This window comes from Pteropus alecto, unplaced genomic scaffold (assembly GCF_000325575.1).
Source record: "Pteropus alecto unplaced genomic scaffold, ASM32557v1 scaffold76, whole genome shotgun sequence".
Lineage (NCBI taxonomy): Eukaryota > Metazoa > Chordata > Mammalia > Chiroptera > Pteropodidae > Pteropus > Pteropus alecto.
In genome coordinates this window covers 28,858,961-28,875,301 of record NW_006443138.1, presented here as the reverse complement: position 1 = coordinate 28,875,301, position 16,341 = coordinate 28,858,961, and the positions used below count along the sequence as shown (strand labels likewise).

At 47.7% G+C, this 16,341-nt stretch overlaps 1 protein-coding gene across 1 annotated transcript in view; it reads left to right on the top strand.

Moving 5' to 3' along the window:
- The window catches only part of NINJ2 (ninjurin 2), an 84,358-nt gene extending 68,622 nt beyond the window's left edge, over window positions 1–15,736 (top strand). Inside the window, exons 2-3 of the mRNA XM_006923874.2 lie at window positions 14,788–15,019; window positions 15,550–15,736. Of these exons, the coding sequence (XP_006923936.2) occupies window positions 14,788–15,019; window positions 15,550–15,716 (399 nt within the window). The 3' untranslated portion in view covers window positions 15,717–15,736. The remainder of the gene's footprint in view (window positions 1–14,787; window positions 15,020–15,549) is intronic.
- Window positions 15,737–16,341: the final 605 nt, after the last annotated feature.

The following is a 16,341-nucleotide window of genomic DNA, read 5'->3' as shown; positions in this document are numbered from 1 at the left end:
CATCTGTTAGATTGCTTGACTCCATTATTCCTGGATCTCTGTTCTGTTCTGTTCTCTCATACAGTTTCTGCTTCTTTGTCTTCCCATTTTGGCTACCTTTCCGTGTCTGTTTCTATGTACTAAGCAAAGCTCCTAAGTCTCCTGGTCTTATTAGCATGGATTTGTGTGGTACGTGTCCAATGGCACAGTCCTGAGAGGGGTTTAGCTGCAGGCCAAATTTAGCCCCAACCTGTGCCTCTTCAGGTCCACCTGTTAAGATTCAGCAGGCAATCCACAGATGCTGTGCTTATAGTTGCCTCAAAAGGCCACACCAGAAACTGAGGCCAGCTGCCTTCTCCAGAGTGAGTCAGCAAAGAGCATCTGACTCGCTGAAGATATACCTAGCTGTGTCTTGGGTGGGCCTGCGAGTTGGAGGAGGTGGGGTTTCAGGGAACCCTCTAGGCAGAGCAGCCTCTGTTATCCAGTTTGATGACATCACAGGTATTGTGGTGTTGTGTCTGCACACTGGGAGAGGGGAGGACTCAAGAGGCTTCAGCCATAGGTCCTCACGCCGACATTGTCTCTCTGTAAGTCCCTGGTGCCCTCTGCATGCAGCCGAAATGGCACTGGTGCTCAAAGCGAGCAGGTCTGTCACCACAAAAATCAGTTCGCGGTTGCAGCCTCTTTAAGAGGAGTCTGCCACTGCTACAGCCTCGTCTCACTCAGCCAGTGGAGACGAGCAGCCCCATGTCCTAGCCCCATCCTACCTTTTGCTGTTGCAGGGTGATTTCTTATATTTCTCCCTAGTCGTATGTTCATCTAGATCCCAGGTGATTTTTTCCTTGCTCTTTGCTCCTTGTTTCCATCACAACTTTGATTTGGTCTCCAGAAGGATGAACAGAGCCTCTATCATCTACACCATTTTTTTCCCCTCTCTGTATATGCCATTATGATGATGATAATGATGATGATGATGATGATGATGAAGTCCAATAGTTTTAATATTCATGCAGTCAAATGTATAGATCCTTTATGGTTTTGGATTTCATGTCATACTTATAAAGGCTTTCCTCCTTCTAAGATTATAAAAATATTCACCGAGGGTGCTGTTTAAGAGTCCACGGGTAATCCATTTGCAAATCCCCTTCCACCCCCATTTTGCTCTCATGTAAATTAATTTAGCTTTTCAAATGCCAAGATTTTTTAAAATGGAGACTTACCTGTGTAAGTCTCATGTGCAAGAACTGGATAAAGTTGCCATCATGTGCAAGAACTGGATAAAGTTGCCTTTATGGCACGCTGTTTTGGAAAATAGATTGTGTTAGCTGTAGTTTCATATCTAAAGAATGGGCCTGGGCAGGTCATCCCCTCCCTTCACAAACTCAACAATTTCTACTTGTCATTAAGTGCCAGCGGCAGGCCAAGGTTCCTACCCTGAAGGAGTTCACAGTCTGCTGAGACAACAGACTAGTCATCAGATTGAAGGTGTCATCGACAGCCTCAAGGTAGAATATCCTAGATGGAAGGAAGTGCTTACTGGATGGATGGCCAGGAGGGGCACAGAGGACTTTCAAACAAAGATGATAGGATGTTCAGTCACTATTCTAGAAATATGCACCTGCCTACAATGCATCAGACCCTCTCACTACCTCTGCACAAAGGCATGGAGGCAGGGAGGACATGCCATAGTATTGGAAAGTCATGATGAAATGGAGAGTAGTCAGAGGCCAGATGACAGAGCGTCAGACCAAGACTTCCCATCTCAGTTCTAAAACTTAACTAGTCAGATAGCCTTAAGAGAGTGACTTCACTCCCTTTGTTCATCCTTAATATGCATTCTCAATTTATGTCCTTAGGCAGCTGTGCAAATTCTATAAGATTACACTGTGCAAACATTCTGTCCTTTACAACAGAAAAGTTTGACACCTTCAGGGCCCTTTGTGCTGCTAATTGGTAACTGGAGTTATTCCTGCCTAGGGGTCTTCACTGTGGGTTCAACTTGGCCACATTCCCTGGGGCTCCTGAGCCTGCTTCCTGCAGAGGGGGCAGCTTTCTGCTGGATCCTGACCTGTTTGTTCTCGGCCCCGCTCTGTATCCTCTGTCTGATCTCCTGACTTTGCCTAGTCTTTTTGTTGTCTGGAGTCAGTACTCTACTCCCAAACCTTTTAACCCTGACAAAGATACTCCATAGGAAGGGCGGAGCTTCCTACTCTGGCAGATAGTTAGTAGCAGGATTAGAAATTTCCCCTTGGCACCTATTGTATCCCTTTGGCCTTATTTTTCCCAGACTTTGGCATGGGCCCCTCTTTGTCCCTGGCAATTCTAGCCCCTGCTCACAAGTAAGGGTTAAAGGCTTAGAGGTGGGGAGGGTATACATCTTCCCCCCATACCTCAACTCCCTTCCACACCACCAGAACCCAGTGAATGTCGTCCTCCAGTGGCCCGCAGTGGTTCTCTCGAGTAAGCAGGGTCGTGGAGGCCTGAAGACCGCTGCAGAGGGCAGCCCCAAGCCCTTGACTTTCAGTCCAGTGCAGAGGGCACCAAAAGGCACCTCGCTGTTAGAGAAAGGGCACTTGATGGAAGTTATGGAAACTCGTGTTCAGGTTTCAGCGCTGTCTAGTTGTGTGACCTTGGATAGGTCCCTTACCCTCTCTGGTTCTCCGTTTCCCCATTTGTAAAATGAGAGGGTTGGCCACAGGGCAGAAACTGATGCCCTGCTGGCAGACAGAAGTGTGCATGGTTTGAAGTCAAATGTCTTTAGGTGGGGCTGGCATTTCCCAGCGAGAAGTATTTTCCACCACTTTCACCACTGAAGGTGTCTGATTTTGTGTTCTTTGCTGTTCCCCAATCTTGGCCCCTGGGAAAGGAGCCAACAGTCTCTGGTGTTTGGGGCACCATTATTAAGAGACAAAACACTCCACTGGCCACAAAAAGGAATAGTTAAGTACAGAACCAGACCTGGCTAGTTTATCTCACCTCCTGGAGGCCAACTTTGATTGAAGATATAAACAGTAAAGCAGTCACTAGGTTTCCCAAGGCCTAGGGTCCTCTTGGCAACAAATCCTAATAATTTTCTCTTGCACTTACTGGTAATCTGGGCTGGCTTCACAGGGCCTGCTTGGAAGAGCCCAGCACTCAGAAGGGTCCACACTTAGTTCAATGCTCTGCTATTATCATCTTGACATTCTTAATAATTTTGAACTTGGGCTCTGCAAATTACTGTGGGTTACATTAATACCCATTTGGAAACCTTTTACCAGTCTCTCCCGTTAAGTTTTTGGTTCCCAAGGTGGGGACTTTGATTACCTGAGGAAGAACATTCTGAAGAATTCTTGTCCTTCAAGATCCAATTGTGAAGGCACTGACACCCATGAGGTCTCCACTAAGCTCCCCAGAAGGATGCCCTTTTGCTTTCTTACTTCATTTGTATCTCTCACATGGTATCTGCCCTTTCCTGTAATTCATCACAAACTCCTTGTCTACATTTTCATCTCTATGCCATGCCCTCTATGCTCTGACTTGCCCCAAATAGATAGATGCTCAATAAATGTTTGTTGACTACCTGGAAAACAAACTGAGCTATCTTCTCAGAAAAGAGTACAGGCACTACACACAGTGGGTGCTCAATTAACGCTGAGTCATCCACCGAGCAGGGCAGGTTGTTTTACCATACAACCATGACCTTGCCTCAGTCAAAACATCATGTGGACAATCATTCTCTCCTCTTCCTGCACAGTGAGGATATGACCAACGAGGTCCAGAATAGTGCTTCTAAACTACAGGGTTTCTTGGTGCAGAGCTGGAAGGAAACTATTGCCTACCCACCTCTGTGGTTCCAAAATGCCCTTGGAGGAAATTATAGTAAGAACCTGACATTTGCAAAGCTCTTTAAAGTTTGCAAGCCAATTTCATAAACATTATTCTTAATATGTTTATATGTAATTGAGACATATGTTAATATGTAAATCGAGACAAATACTTAAATACAATTATGTGGTTGTCGTTTAACATTTTTTTTACTGTGTATGCTCATCGAGGAAAAATTAGAAAATAGAGAGAAAGCAAAAAGGAAAAGAATACTTCACATCATAGTGCCTAGAGATGACAGTGTTAACATCTTAGTCCATATCATATCAGATTTATCTATGCATATAAGCATATATCTTTAAAAATAGGATAATACCATCACTCTTTGTAACCTTATTATTCCCATTTGACTATGTGGCTAACAGAGGTCCCAGGTCACAGAACTATTGGGGGCAGTGCTGGGACTTATTTCAAGTGTCCTGACTCTGAGGCCAGCATCCATATCTTCGAACCAGGCTGCTGTTCAAACTCCAAAAGGGGCTGAAGAGATTGATGCCCTCAATTTTCATGGCTCTGGGAATGGAGCCCAGCAAAAAAGTGTTTGCTGTGATTGGGTTTAGGGGAAAAGACCCCAAAACTGTCCCGGTGTTCCACAGTTCACCATGGGTGACACTGGACTAGGTTGGACCTGGCTGCTCAGGAGTTCCCACCTCTGCAGAACTGGACTTTGCATTGCAGTAAACACTCACAGGGATAACAGGAGGCAGCTGTCAGGCAGGGGGCCCAGAGGGAGCAGGTGCCAGGTGGCAGGGTCGGGCTGTACAGGACTGACCCAGAGAGCAACTGGATAGCTGTTTGGTGGCCTCGGAGAGCTCATGCTCTTTGTATTTTTAGAAAGGGGTTAAGAGCACAGCAGTGACCAACAAGTGCTTTGTTACCCTGGGGCATTGCCCTGGGCTGTGGAAAGCGTATTTCCAGTCTGGGTCTGGGTCAGGTTGAGGCAAGACTAGCCTGCCTGCCTTTCTTTCCTCCTTTCTTCCTTCTGGAGCACACACTACTGATCAGACACTGTGTTAGGCAAAAGGAAAGATTTCTTCAGGGCTCTTGCCTTCCAGCAAGGTGGCAAAGAAAAAGAGCTAAACAGAGGCTTTCAGAATAAAGAGTCGGACCTCTGGCTTCAGACAGACCTGGATTCAAGTCTTGACACCCCTATCTCTAGCAAGTTACTTAATCTTCTATGAGAAGTGAGATGATGCATAAAAACACTCAGCAGAGTGCCTGACATATGGTAAATACTGAACAAATGCAGTAAGAATCCTGGAGCTTGGGCTGTTTAACATGTTCAGCATTCATGGTGGTTCTAGTGCTAGAGAATGCCTTGAGGTTTGGGTTAGAGGTTTGGGTTAGAACTGATCTGGAACTTACATGGAATTTTTGCTGAGAGTTTGGCAGTGGTTCATCTCTTCATGTGTATAGACCTGACCATATACCAGCTTCTCACAACGAGGGAGGAGGGGTAGTATCCTCTCATTTTACAAAAGAGGGAGCTGAGAAGTACAGCTGCCTGACCTACTGAAGGCACCGAGAGAAGAAATGGCAGCTAAGTTCATTTCAGGCCCCTTGACTTGAAGTGCAATGCCATCTATTCACTCAACCTTCATTCTCCTCACACCCTGGCCTACGACATCAGAGTTGCCACTCAGTGTGCAGGAGTTGGGACTGGGAGAATGTGTGACTTTGCACTTCACCATAGCTTTCAAATCCTGAGAAAGGAAGGGAGAGTGGGTATGAGAACCCAAGGCGGATCTGCTGGGCCAGGGAGAGAGGGGAACTCCTAGGGCAGGGGCAGCGGGGCATCCCTGGCAGGCTCCTTCTGGACCCAGGCCTCTTTGGATTGACTAAAACCAACAAGAGACATCTTCCTGACCCTTGAGGCTGGCCGACCCTTGAGGGCTGTTTCTCAGCCAGCTTTGATCTGGGGACTCCCCTCCATCCTGATCCCGCCTCTCCTCTATCCTGATCTCACCTATCCCTGGAGCAGCAGCTGGGCTTCTTCCAGTGAGTGTGACAGCATCTCTTCCTCATCTGCAGCCTGTCCTGTCTATGCCAGGACCCAGACTCTGCTGACTACAAGGACAGCAGACACACACACACACACACACACACACACACACACTAAGGCTGTGCTGGTGTACTGAGAGGAGTGAAGAGTCCACATGCCCATGTAAGACAGCCATTTACTAGCACCTCCAGAGGACTCCATATAAGAGGTGTCCATGGAGCACAGCTTACCATGGCCCTGCCTCTTAAGCCCCTTCTGAATGAATATGGGGAGTGACAAATGCATCATTTATTCATTCAGCATGCCAGGCTAGGTGCCAGGCTCTGGGATATAGCAGTGAACAAGACAGACAAAGTCCTTGTTCCTGTGAAGTTTTTCTACTGGGGTGGAATTAAAAAGGTCTTTTTATCTCTTGGCTCCCCGCTTTATACACTTCATTCTCTGCTAACCCTTGTCATTTTAAGGGGTAAGGGAAACAAGGATATAGGGAAAGCAGGGATCTTTGTTGTATCACAGATGCCTACCACACGATGGGAGCTGAAAACATATTTGTTGACCTGAACTGAATAGGAATTTTGGCAGGCTCTCTGCAGGGCTGGATGGAGTGGGAAATTCGCCACCTTCCCTTTTTCCCATCTAGGTGTCAGATATGATCTATTTCATGAGGTCTCCTCACCTGGACTGTAGCCAGAGATTGTAGGCACAGTTCTTATTGCTTCTTATTCTAATTGACTGAAGTTCCAAGGAAATAATTCTTGCCTTTTGGAAACGTATAATCTAGTGGGGACAGATGGAACTCACATACACCATCATGTGGAATGTTGATATTTTGCGTTACAATTAATTGTTCTGAAAGTCATTTTCACTTACCTGTGTTTAGGTCTCCTTCCGGATTTAGATTCCACCACAAAATCTAAGTTCTACAAAACCAAGAAAGGCTCAGTAAATGCTTCTGAGTGAAGGCATGAGGAGGATCTAAGGATAAATGTATCGGAGCCTTGTGAACAGCCCATGATGAGCAGCAAGCTGGGCAACACTGGGCCCTGGGAAGACAAGAGCTGCTAGAGAACACTAGCTGCTGGTGCAAAATACCGAATACGATTCAGTGGGAAGATCTAGATAGATAACCTAACCATGTTTTAGACCAGTGTCCACCTTTCAGGGGTTTACATGGCCTATGCTTCCAGAGACTGTATGGCATAGTGGTTTAGGGTGTAGTCTCCAGAACCTGCCTAGGTTCAAATCCCAGCTCTAATATTTAAGAGCCGGGTGACCCTGAGCAAAATTAATGAATTTTTCTGAGCCTCAATTTTCTCATTTGTAAAGTAGGTGTTAAAAGATTTCAATGACAAAATCAGTGCAAAAGTGTCTAGCACCGAGCTTAGAAGATAGTAAACACTGACAACTACTGCAGTTTGGCAGCATGGCGTAGACCAATGGCCCTCAAACTTAAGTTTGCATCAGAACAGAACCACCTGGAGTGCTAGCTAAAATGCAACTGAGTTCTACTCCCCGTTTCTGATTCAGTTGATCTGGGGTGGAACCTGAGAATTTGCATTTCTACCAAGTTCCCAGGTGATGCTGTTGCCAATGCTGCTTCAGGGACCACACTTTGAGAACCACTGGTATATTGAAGAAAGGATATAACTTTAGGATTTTGACACTGGGACCATCCCTTAATATCTGGTGACTTTGAGCAGGTAATCACTTTGAACTTCAGCGTCTTCACTTGTAAAATGGGACTATTAATATCTACTTCATGAGGGTGTGCCTAGCATACAGCATTATAGTTATTTAGGTATTATTGTTTAAATTTTAGCTCAGTTTGTTGGCCCTTGAAAGATGAGTCAGATTACAATGAGATGGGTTGGGTGGGCTTGGGGAATGCCTCTGGGAGCCCCAAAGTGGAGCCCCTAGAGCAAAATCGCCCAGGAGCAAGGTGCAAATTTGGAAAGTACTCTTGTTTAAAGTTCATATTGGGAGAGAGCAGAAAAATTCTTTGGAAATTCCTATGTAGCCAATCCATGATTAACTTTGGACCCTAACTGAGATGATAGTATTTTCTGAAAGCCACTGACAGTGCGACCTCCTGCAGGGGAGGTGTTAAATGCTTCCTGAGGAAGAGAAAGCAGGCCCCATGGGGTTCCTATGGAAACCCCTAAGCCTTCACGTCTCTCCCTGCACTCTGTTTCCGGTTTCTATACAGCCCCCTTTTGTTAGAGAGAAATCCTGTCGACCTTCTGGGTTCACAAAAGGATCCTGGCCCCTGGCGGATTGTGCTGTTTCCTGAGGGCCGCCTGGTGGAGGGAGAGGCACTGCAGGCTTTCCTAGGGGGGAGTCTCTCCCACGTGCCCTGTGAGGGCCGCAGCTGTAAAGTCCAGGTTTGCCTTCTGGGGCAAGGGCTGACGCCCCGCAGCAAGACTGCGCCCAGGGCTCCAAGGAGATTTCTGGGCCGGTTGAGTGTTATTACCGGAATAGCACACAAAACACAACCAACCCGACGTGGATTAGAGACTGTTGATTTTTAAGGGCGAGATCCACGGCTCCTGGCACTGGAAGGCTGCCGTCAGAGCGCTTGCCCCAGACAGAGGCCTCAAGGGTCTGGGCCTTTGCAGGTTTTGGCCTGAAGACCCGTGGTAGCTTCCAGCCTGAGTCATTCATTCCCTGAAGCGAGATACCAGGGGAGAAAGGGCTATCCTTGGGCCAGAGGCTTTTATTTTAAAGGCAAAGACTGACTGTCCAAACCCAACTCCCTTTACCCAGAAGCCATTGCGTCTGAACTCCTACCCTTAAAGACCCTTTCTTTTGCCTTTTTTGAAAAATCTCTTCGAAGTAGCTTTCAAATTAAAAGTCATTTATTGTGCATTTAATGTGGCAACTCACTGAGCTCAGCACCGTGGGGAACCCTAGAAGGGGAGTTGCAGTAAAGAAGGCATTGGATGAGCCATCTAGAGAGGTCTAAACAAAGCCTCAGGCCAGCACGGAGCAGGGCAGCCTTTGCACAGAGCTGGAGTGGAGAGTAAGCAGGTTGGGGTCTAGAAGGGAAGGGAGGCTTCCCTGGGGGAAAGGGGGAATAGTATGGAGAAGAAAAGCCTTAAGTCCTGGAGTGCAGGGTGGGGTGTGTTCAGGAAGCAGTGAGTAATCTGGTGTGGCCCAGTGCTGCTGAGCATCAGGGAGCCTGGCAGGGGCAGAGCCCTCCTGAGGGTTAGCTCTTTGCCCCCTCCCCCATGGGAAGAGGGGCAGAATACCAGGCTAGAGAGGTGGATGGAGGCCATCTGGGAGGGTCTGCACTGCCCAGTCACAGCAGAGAGCATGGAGACCTAGTGTAGGTGGGCTTGTCTGAGAATTTCCTTCCTGAGAGACAGGCCTGGTGCAGCTTGAAGGTGAGAAGAAAGGGTGCCCTATTTGTGGAGAGAGGCATTTCAAAGAGTATGGGTTGCTGAGAAAGAAAATGGTGTCTTCTAAATTTGGGCTGGGACAGGTCCTGAGTCAGACGTATTATTTAAAATGCCTCTAGGCCCACAGGTGGGAGTATAATCCCGAATGGGAGAGATTTCTCTCTCATCTCATATTTGTTTTAACACTTTACGGTTTTCAAAGCACATTCACCTACATTATCTCATTGGTCTTTTTAACAGTCCTTTGTGCTAAACACAGCAGATATTCCCATTTCACAGACAGAGAAACTAAGTAAGACAAAGTAATAAATTCTGCTTTATTTTATTTATTTTAACTAGTGGCCTTTTGGAAGCACTTATTTGTTTTTGTTTAATTTTTTTTTTTAAAGATAGTTCAAACATTCACAGGATTCAAAATTCAAAAGGTACAGATAAAAGTCTCTGTGTCTCAACTCTGTTCTCCCAGGTTACCTCTTACTAGTTTGAAGCCAAACCTTTTGACTTTGGGTAAAGTGCCCTTTCTGCCACGGCAGCGCAGCGGCTCAAGGACACAGCCCCACTGTAAATTCGGAAAAACCTAATTCAAGTTCCATGCAGGTAAAGGTGTTATACCTCCTCTTAGCAAGTGTACGTATGTACCTTTAAGGGATTGTTCGATTGTCTTCTTTCATAAAAATCACGAAGATTTTTATCTTCAGATCCTAAACTCCTCAGAGGCAGGAAGTATGTCTTCAACTTCTGGGTTGTAGTGGAGTAGGGGTTAAAAGTAGTCTCTGGCACATAGAGAATTGGGATAAAAACTGCACTTGTGACCTTGGGCAAGTTACTTAGGCTCTCTGAGCCTTTGCTTTTTCGACTATGATTATCATGCCCTCGCCAGCTTCACAGGGCTGTTGTGAGGACTAGATAAGATGGCTCATGTCCCATGTTGAACCTTGTGCCAGGCACAAGGTTTGTGCTCCATAAACGGGAATTACTGAGAGCCTACTGTGTGTGTACACAGTATGACAGACCCAGGTACCCTTTCAAACTTAATTCTGACAGAGAAGTAAAGATCTCAGGCACCTAATTTCAAAGCAAATGGGCATAGTAGGTCACCCAAATCCATACGTTTGAACGAATCACTCTTCCTGGGCTGGGATCCGCCCTTTCCCTGTATGAGAAACCAGCCTTCTGAAGGCCTGGCTCATTGCCATCTCCTTTTCAGGTGAGACCTATCTTTTCTGGATAGTCTGTCATTTTGAGACCCACAGAAGAGCCAACAGGCCACTGCCCCTCTGAGCTGATTTTGTCTGTAGCCCTGAGTTTGAACCGATACACAGGGAGACTTCCATATGGCTTTTCTCAGGGTTGACAGGAATGACTCATTGGAAGGTCACCAATGCCCTGGGGCAAAGTGACTCACTGGATCTGCCCCTGGGCCTGGCTCCACAGCTGCCTGACCTCTGCCTTTCTCAGGGTACTGTCCTCATCCCCAGAGAATTCTCCACTCAGAGGAGGGGACTTCTCCACTCCAAGATCACTCTTCATTAGAAGGGACCCCAAAAAATCACTTCTTCCAACCCCTCTCATCTCACAGATAGGAAAAGGAGCCCAGAGATGGCACCAGGCTTGCTTATACATCTAGCTTGTAGCAGAACCAGGATCTGAACCTGGGTCCAGGGTGCCTTCTGTGATACTCTCCTGGCTGCCACAAATCCCTACCTCTAGGCTCCTTCCCCACAGGGAACTCACTGCTAGCCACCTGCTCCAGGTCCTAAACACTCTGAGCCATGTATTCCTTGGCTTTTTGGTAGGGCCGTTATCCCTTCAAAATCTTGTTTCCAAGAATGATCTCTTAAAGCTTGTGGTTCCCCCCATTGACCATAATGTCAATAAACAATGTAAAAATTTGTTTACTTTTCTCTTAAAAGAAGCATTCCTTTCCTAGGCACCAAGTTTTGAAAATAAACAAAAACAAAATGCAAAAATATAGGTCAACAAGGATTAAGGGATAAATAATTGTCTGGCAGAACAATGGAATAATCCATGACTTCAAGGGCTGGAATCCACACCGGCCTGAGGAGCTGGGGTTTAGCGGGAGAGCCTGTTACCCAGGGAAGTCCGAGCTGGAAGAGGGAGGGAAATGATGGCAGGGCCAGGAATGGGGTAAACTGGGAAACCTGTGTGTGGTGGTGGTAAGGATCTGTCATGTCCCCAACCCGCTTGCATCATCCCACTCCCATCACCAAACCCATGTCCTCTTGATGCCCAGAACCCCATTGTACTCCTGATCAGAACACTGGACCTACTCCCATCTCCCCCACACCCAACCCTGCTACAATTCATATCAATCAGAATTCCCCATTGGTGTTCAGATGTCATTGGTCAGCAGGATTTGAGTAGGTTGCCTTTCCCAGGGGTGTATGCATTTTAAATAAGGACTCTGGGGTCTCTAGTTCTGCCTTCTGCTGCCCTCCAGTAAAAGTGGAGAGGTTGAGTGGAGTTGGATAAAATAAGACATAAGATACTGAGAGAGAGTCATTGAGAGACAGATCTCAGACAGGAACAAATAAGAAGAGCTTGGAGTCCTGTCTTTCCTTCTGGGGAGGAACAAATTCTCTTCAGTCTTTCCATAGCTTCCCCCACTTCAGAGATGGGATTTTCTTCCCGTTTTGTAGATAAGGACACTGAGGCCCAAAGTGCCACACCCAGAGGCAAAGCTGGGCCCTTAAGCCAGGAGTCCTCACTTCCCCCTCCCCAGTCCCTGCTCTAAGGATCCGGATGAAAGAGGCCAGGAGCTAGGGCAGGGCATGTTGGTTTGAGGGGAAGGGAGGCCTCCAGCCCACTCCAGCAAGCTCTGGCAGAGCGTCTCTGCAGGCTGCAGCAGGCGGACCTCAGGCAGCTCCTGCCAGTCAGCCCCAGAGGGGGCTGGGGCCAGGGGAGCAGGCGAGCCAGTGATTCTCAGTCCCATGAAATATAAATGACTCACGCTGGGTGGCACCGATTGCCGGCCCAGCCCACATTCCCGGGCCTTTGTTCCCGGCCAGCCTGGGCCGGGCCTTAAAGGGCCAGCTCCTGGAAGCAGAAGGCCCGCCCTGCCTGCCCGCCCTTCTGCCACCCCCACCTTCCTCTCTTGACCCCCTCCTTGAGTTGCTCCTAGTCTCTGGGCTGTGAGTAAAAAGGGTGGGATTTGAGGATTCATCCAATAGAATCCTCAGGCCATAATGCAGGACCCTCAGGTTATTTCAGCCAGCGGTCTGCCTCAGAGCAGAGCTGCACCTAAACTGACCCCAGAAGGATTAAGAAAACCATTTCTCTCCCTTTCAAAAGCAATTTCTTCCAGTGTCTCATAACTATGTCTCTTCTAACCACAATCCCTCATGCTGCAGTTGGTGCTGGAGGCCCCTCCCCAGGTTTCTGTCCCGGAGGTTCACCACTCTGTTTCTGGCCCCATCTAAGTACTGGTTTATCTTTGAACTCTCATTTGACACGCGTTTGGTGGGTTTCAGTTTGGCCTATCCAGAGTCGTGAACCAGGCTCCCTGTCCTGGGCCTCCAAGGGGTCCAGGTTTCACACCAACCCTGTCCCTTCTTTCAGTGGATTCCTCAGGGGAGAAATACCATCCTGACACCAGAGCAACCCGGGTACCCAAGTAACTTCTTTGGATGCCGCACGCCACCATGTGGACACTCTGGAAAACTAGTGTCTTCAGAAGCTAGGGTGGAGGCATGGTGGGGGCGTGGGGGAAGGGGTGGTGGTGCCCTGCAGAGCCTCCCACCACCACCATATCAACTCAAAAAGCATCCTGGATTGGCAAAAATCAAAATAAAAGAGGGCCCTAAGTTAGAGAGGAAAAGATGAGGCTCTAAGATCAATTTAACAACAAAAGCCTATCAGCTCTAATAAAGCTTACAAATCACAGTATTTTCTGTTGAGGCTTGGGAACATCTCTGTGTCCCCAAGTATCCACTCCCTCACACATAAAACACACCACTAGAGGTTTGGGTTTAAGGTTTTGTCCACTGTTAATATGCAAATTTTCAGAGAAAGTGTTCTCTCTCTTGAAGTTTTTATAGTCACTTCATAATTTATCAGATCTTGATCTGAGAGCCTGGTTTGGAAGGAGGAAAAAGTGCAAAGTTTGTAGCTACTGGGCAAACTAAAGAGTGGAATAAGGAGAGGAGAAGTGAGCATTGCCTAGGAGAAGATGGGGGTCAGGGAAGCCTGGTTCCTGGGCAGAAGCGCTTTGAATTGTGGAGAGGGCTGGGGCTGCTCCATAGACTCTCACATAATATGTCCTTTGAACCCAGGAGCCACTGCCTAATGGGCTAGGACCACAGGTTGTAGCCTTGGGGTCTTTGTGGGTTCTTGGCCTTGGCATCCCAGCACTAACCAACCATGCCAGCTGGCCCCAAACAAGCCCAGCATCCAGAACCTGCTGAGACCCATCCCATCCACCCATCCATCCATCCATCCATCCACGATCCATCCATCCACCCTCTCAACAGATATCTTGTTGTGGTCATCTGCTGAGGTAGCTTCTCTACCCTTGGCTGTTAACAGTTCTCAAAGTCCTTCATTCCTCTCCTATCTTACTACCACACCAGTTCAATTCCTTGTCACCCTGACCCTAAAGCAGTATCATAATCTTTTGACGGGTCTCCCTGTTTCTGGGCTCTCCTGGGCCAATCCATCCCAAGCACCACTCCTAAATTAATCTCCCTAAAATGTAGCCAAATTCTATTGAGTGACGGCAGATTGTCTACAGCACCCAATCTGACTTTCTTGGCTCAACCCAGAGGTCCAAATCATATGCCCTGCATTGTAACTCATTCTCTTGGAGTTAGTGACTTCGTGAGAGTAAAAGCTTTTTTTTTTTAATTCAAAATCAAATCTAATGTAAATTATACATCAATAAATCCTAGCAGGAAAATAAAAAAAAAAAAAAGACAAATTAAGAGCTTTCAACTGGTATGCAGGGCTGCATGCATACATACATGTATACAGACATGTGTTCTGATGTTGGCCTGTTTGACGGCTAACAAGTGTGCCTGAGAACTGCTGTGGCTCCAGTGCTCCTGGCTAAGGGGCTGAGTGGGATTTAAACTCAGCTCATGATCCATTTGCGAAACTATGCATCCTGCCTTGGAGGCACATCATTCTGGGAGAAGAGGAGCCTTTTCTATTCCACCCAAAGCAGAGCTCCTGCTTTAGTTTTCTGAGATGTTTTCCTCTTGGAAGAAAACAGAATGGCCCAACGCCAGGCCTGGCCCAGATAAAGTGGCAAATAAAATGAGGAAGGCACATTATATAAGCAGCTGAGAATTCTCTCCCTTCTTCAGATGGATATGTTGAAGGTGGGTATCCCCTACCCACCATGAAATATAAATTATAACATAACATCATTTCGGAGTTCTTTCAAGTCATAAAAATGAGAAGTGTTTCTTGCCCTTGGTTTCACCCCCAGTTAGGGGAGAGCTTTAAAACCTTTCCTTTCCAGTTCCTCAACTGCTTCCCTTCTAGAGCCTCCCGGGTAAGCCTGTGATTTCTCCCTTTCAGCCTGCGACACCCAACCCCAGGAGGAGCCAGCCCATCAACCTGAACCATTACGCCACCAAGAAGAGCGTGGCAGAGAGCATGCTGGACGTGGCTCTCTTCATGTCCAACGCCATGCGGCTGAAAGCGGTGCTGGAGCAGGGGCCGTCCTCTCAGTACTATACCACCCTCGTCACCCTCATCAGCATCTCTCTGCTCCTGCAGGTCGTCATCGGAATCCTCCTCGTGGTCATTGGTGAGCCCAGGCCTGGAGTTGGCCCCGGTGCCCCCTAGTGGGAAGAAAAATCCCAAGTGTGTCCCTTGACCACCCTGCATTTGGACATGCAAACTTCTCGACCACGCGCTAACCTGGTGTTAGCCCTCCGCACTTGCAAATGCCCAAGTAACACCTACACAGTGATCACAAGCACCCTGCCCTACCTCTTGATGTTCCATATAGTGGCCACATCACAATACCTGCTGAATGACAGTCCTCACTAGCAGAGTTCCTTATTGCCTTCTGTGTGAGCTCGTATCCTCACTCTTAGAAGACCCAGTGTGAGTTCCCAAATCCCAGTTCTAGTAAGCACCACATGAATGACCCACACACTGGTCAGTAAGGGAAAAGGCTTCTAGTGCAATGACCACCGCCTCCCTTGATATCTACCACATGGATCTATCTCTGAGGTGCCAGACTTTCCCTGAACCCTAGTGGAGGCTGTGAGGGAAATTCCAGGCTGTGGCCCCTACCCTGACCCTTACCTCCCATTCCCCACTTCTTCACAGCACGGCTGAACCTCAATGAGGTAGAAAAGCAGTGGCAACTAAACCAGCTCAACAATGCTGCCACCACCTTGGTCTTCATCACCGTCGTCATCAATGTCTTCATTACAGCCTTCGGGGCACATAAGACAGGGTTCTTGGCGGCCAGGACCTCAAGGAATCCTGTCTGAACTCAGCTTGGGACCCAGGTGAGGAAGGATGAGAGGTCCCCAGGTTCAACGGCTCCCCAGGTGGCCCTTCTTTCACCTCTGGGGGTTTGGGGTAAGAAAGAAATCCTTGCCAAGCAAGAGGGGAAGGTAGATCTGGAGTAAGGAGGGAATCTTGGAGAAGAGCTCAGATGGGGACTCTCCTTCAGTTCTTAGGCTTGGGTTTTTCCACAAACCCAAGGGAGGCAATGCAGTTAGCAGTTGACTCTGCCCCTCCAGCAAGAGGAAGGATGGAGATAAGGAATTTCTCCTTGTCATTGTCCAACAGTCCTTGCTATTCAAACTGTGGTCCATGAACCAGCAGCAACGAAAGCACTTGGAAGCTGCTGGAAATGTAGAATCTCAGGCCCTATTCTAGATTTACTGAATCGGCATCTGCATTTTGAGAAGACTGCTAAGGGAACCATGTGTACATTAAAGTCTGAGAGCGCTGCCCTCACAACCTCTTCTCTGCTTCCCCTACAGATACTGGGTTTGAAGCTGCTTCTGCCTCTTTCCTCTTTGATCTACCAGGCTGATGGGTACTTTCCACAGCTCCTGGGAGAGCTCCTGAAAGGGCAATGTGGATACCTGCTTCCTACCCACAGCA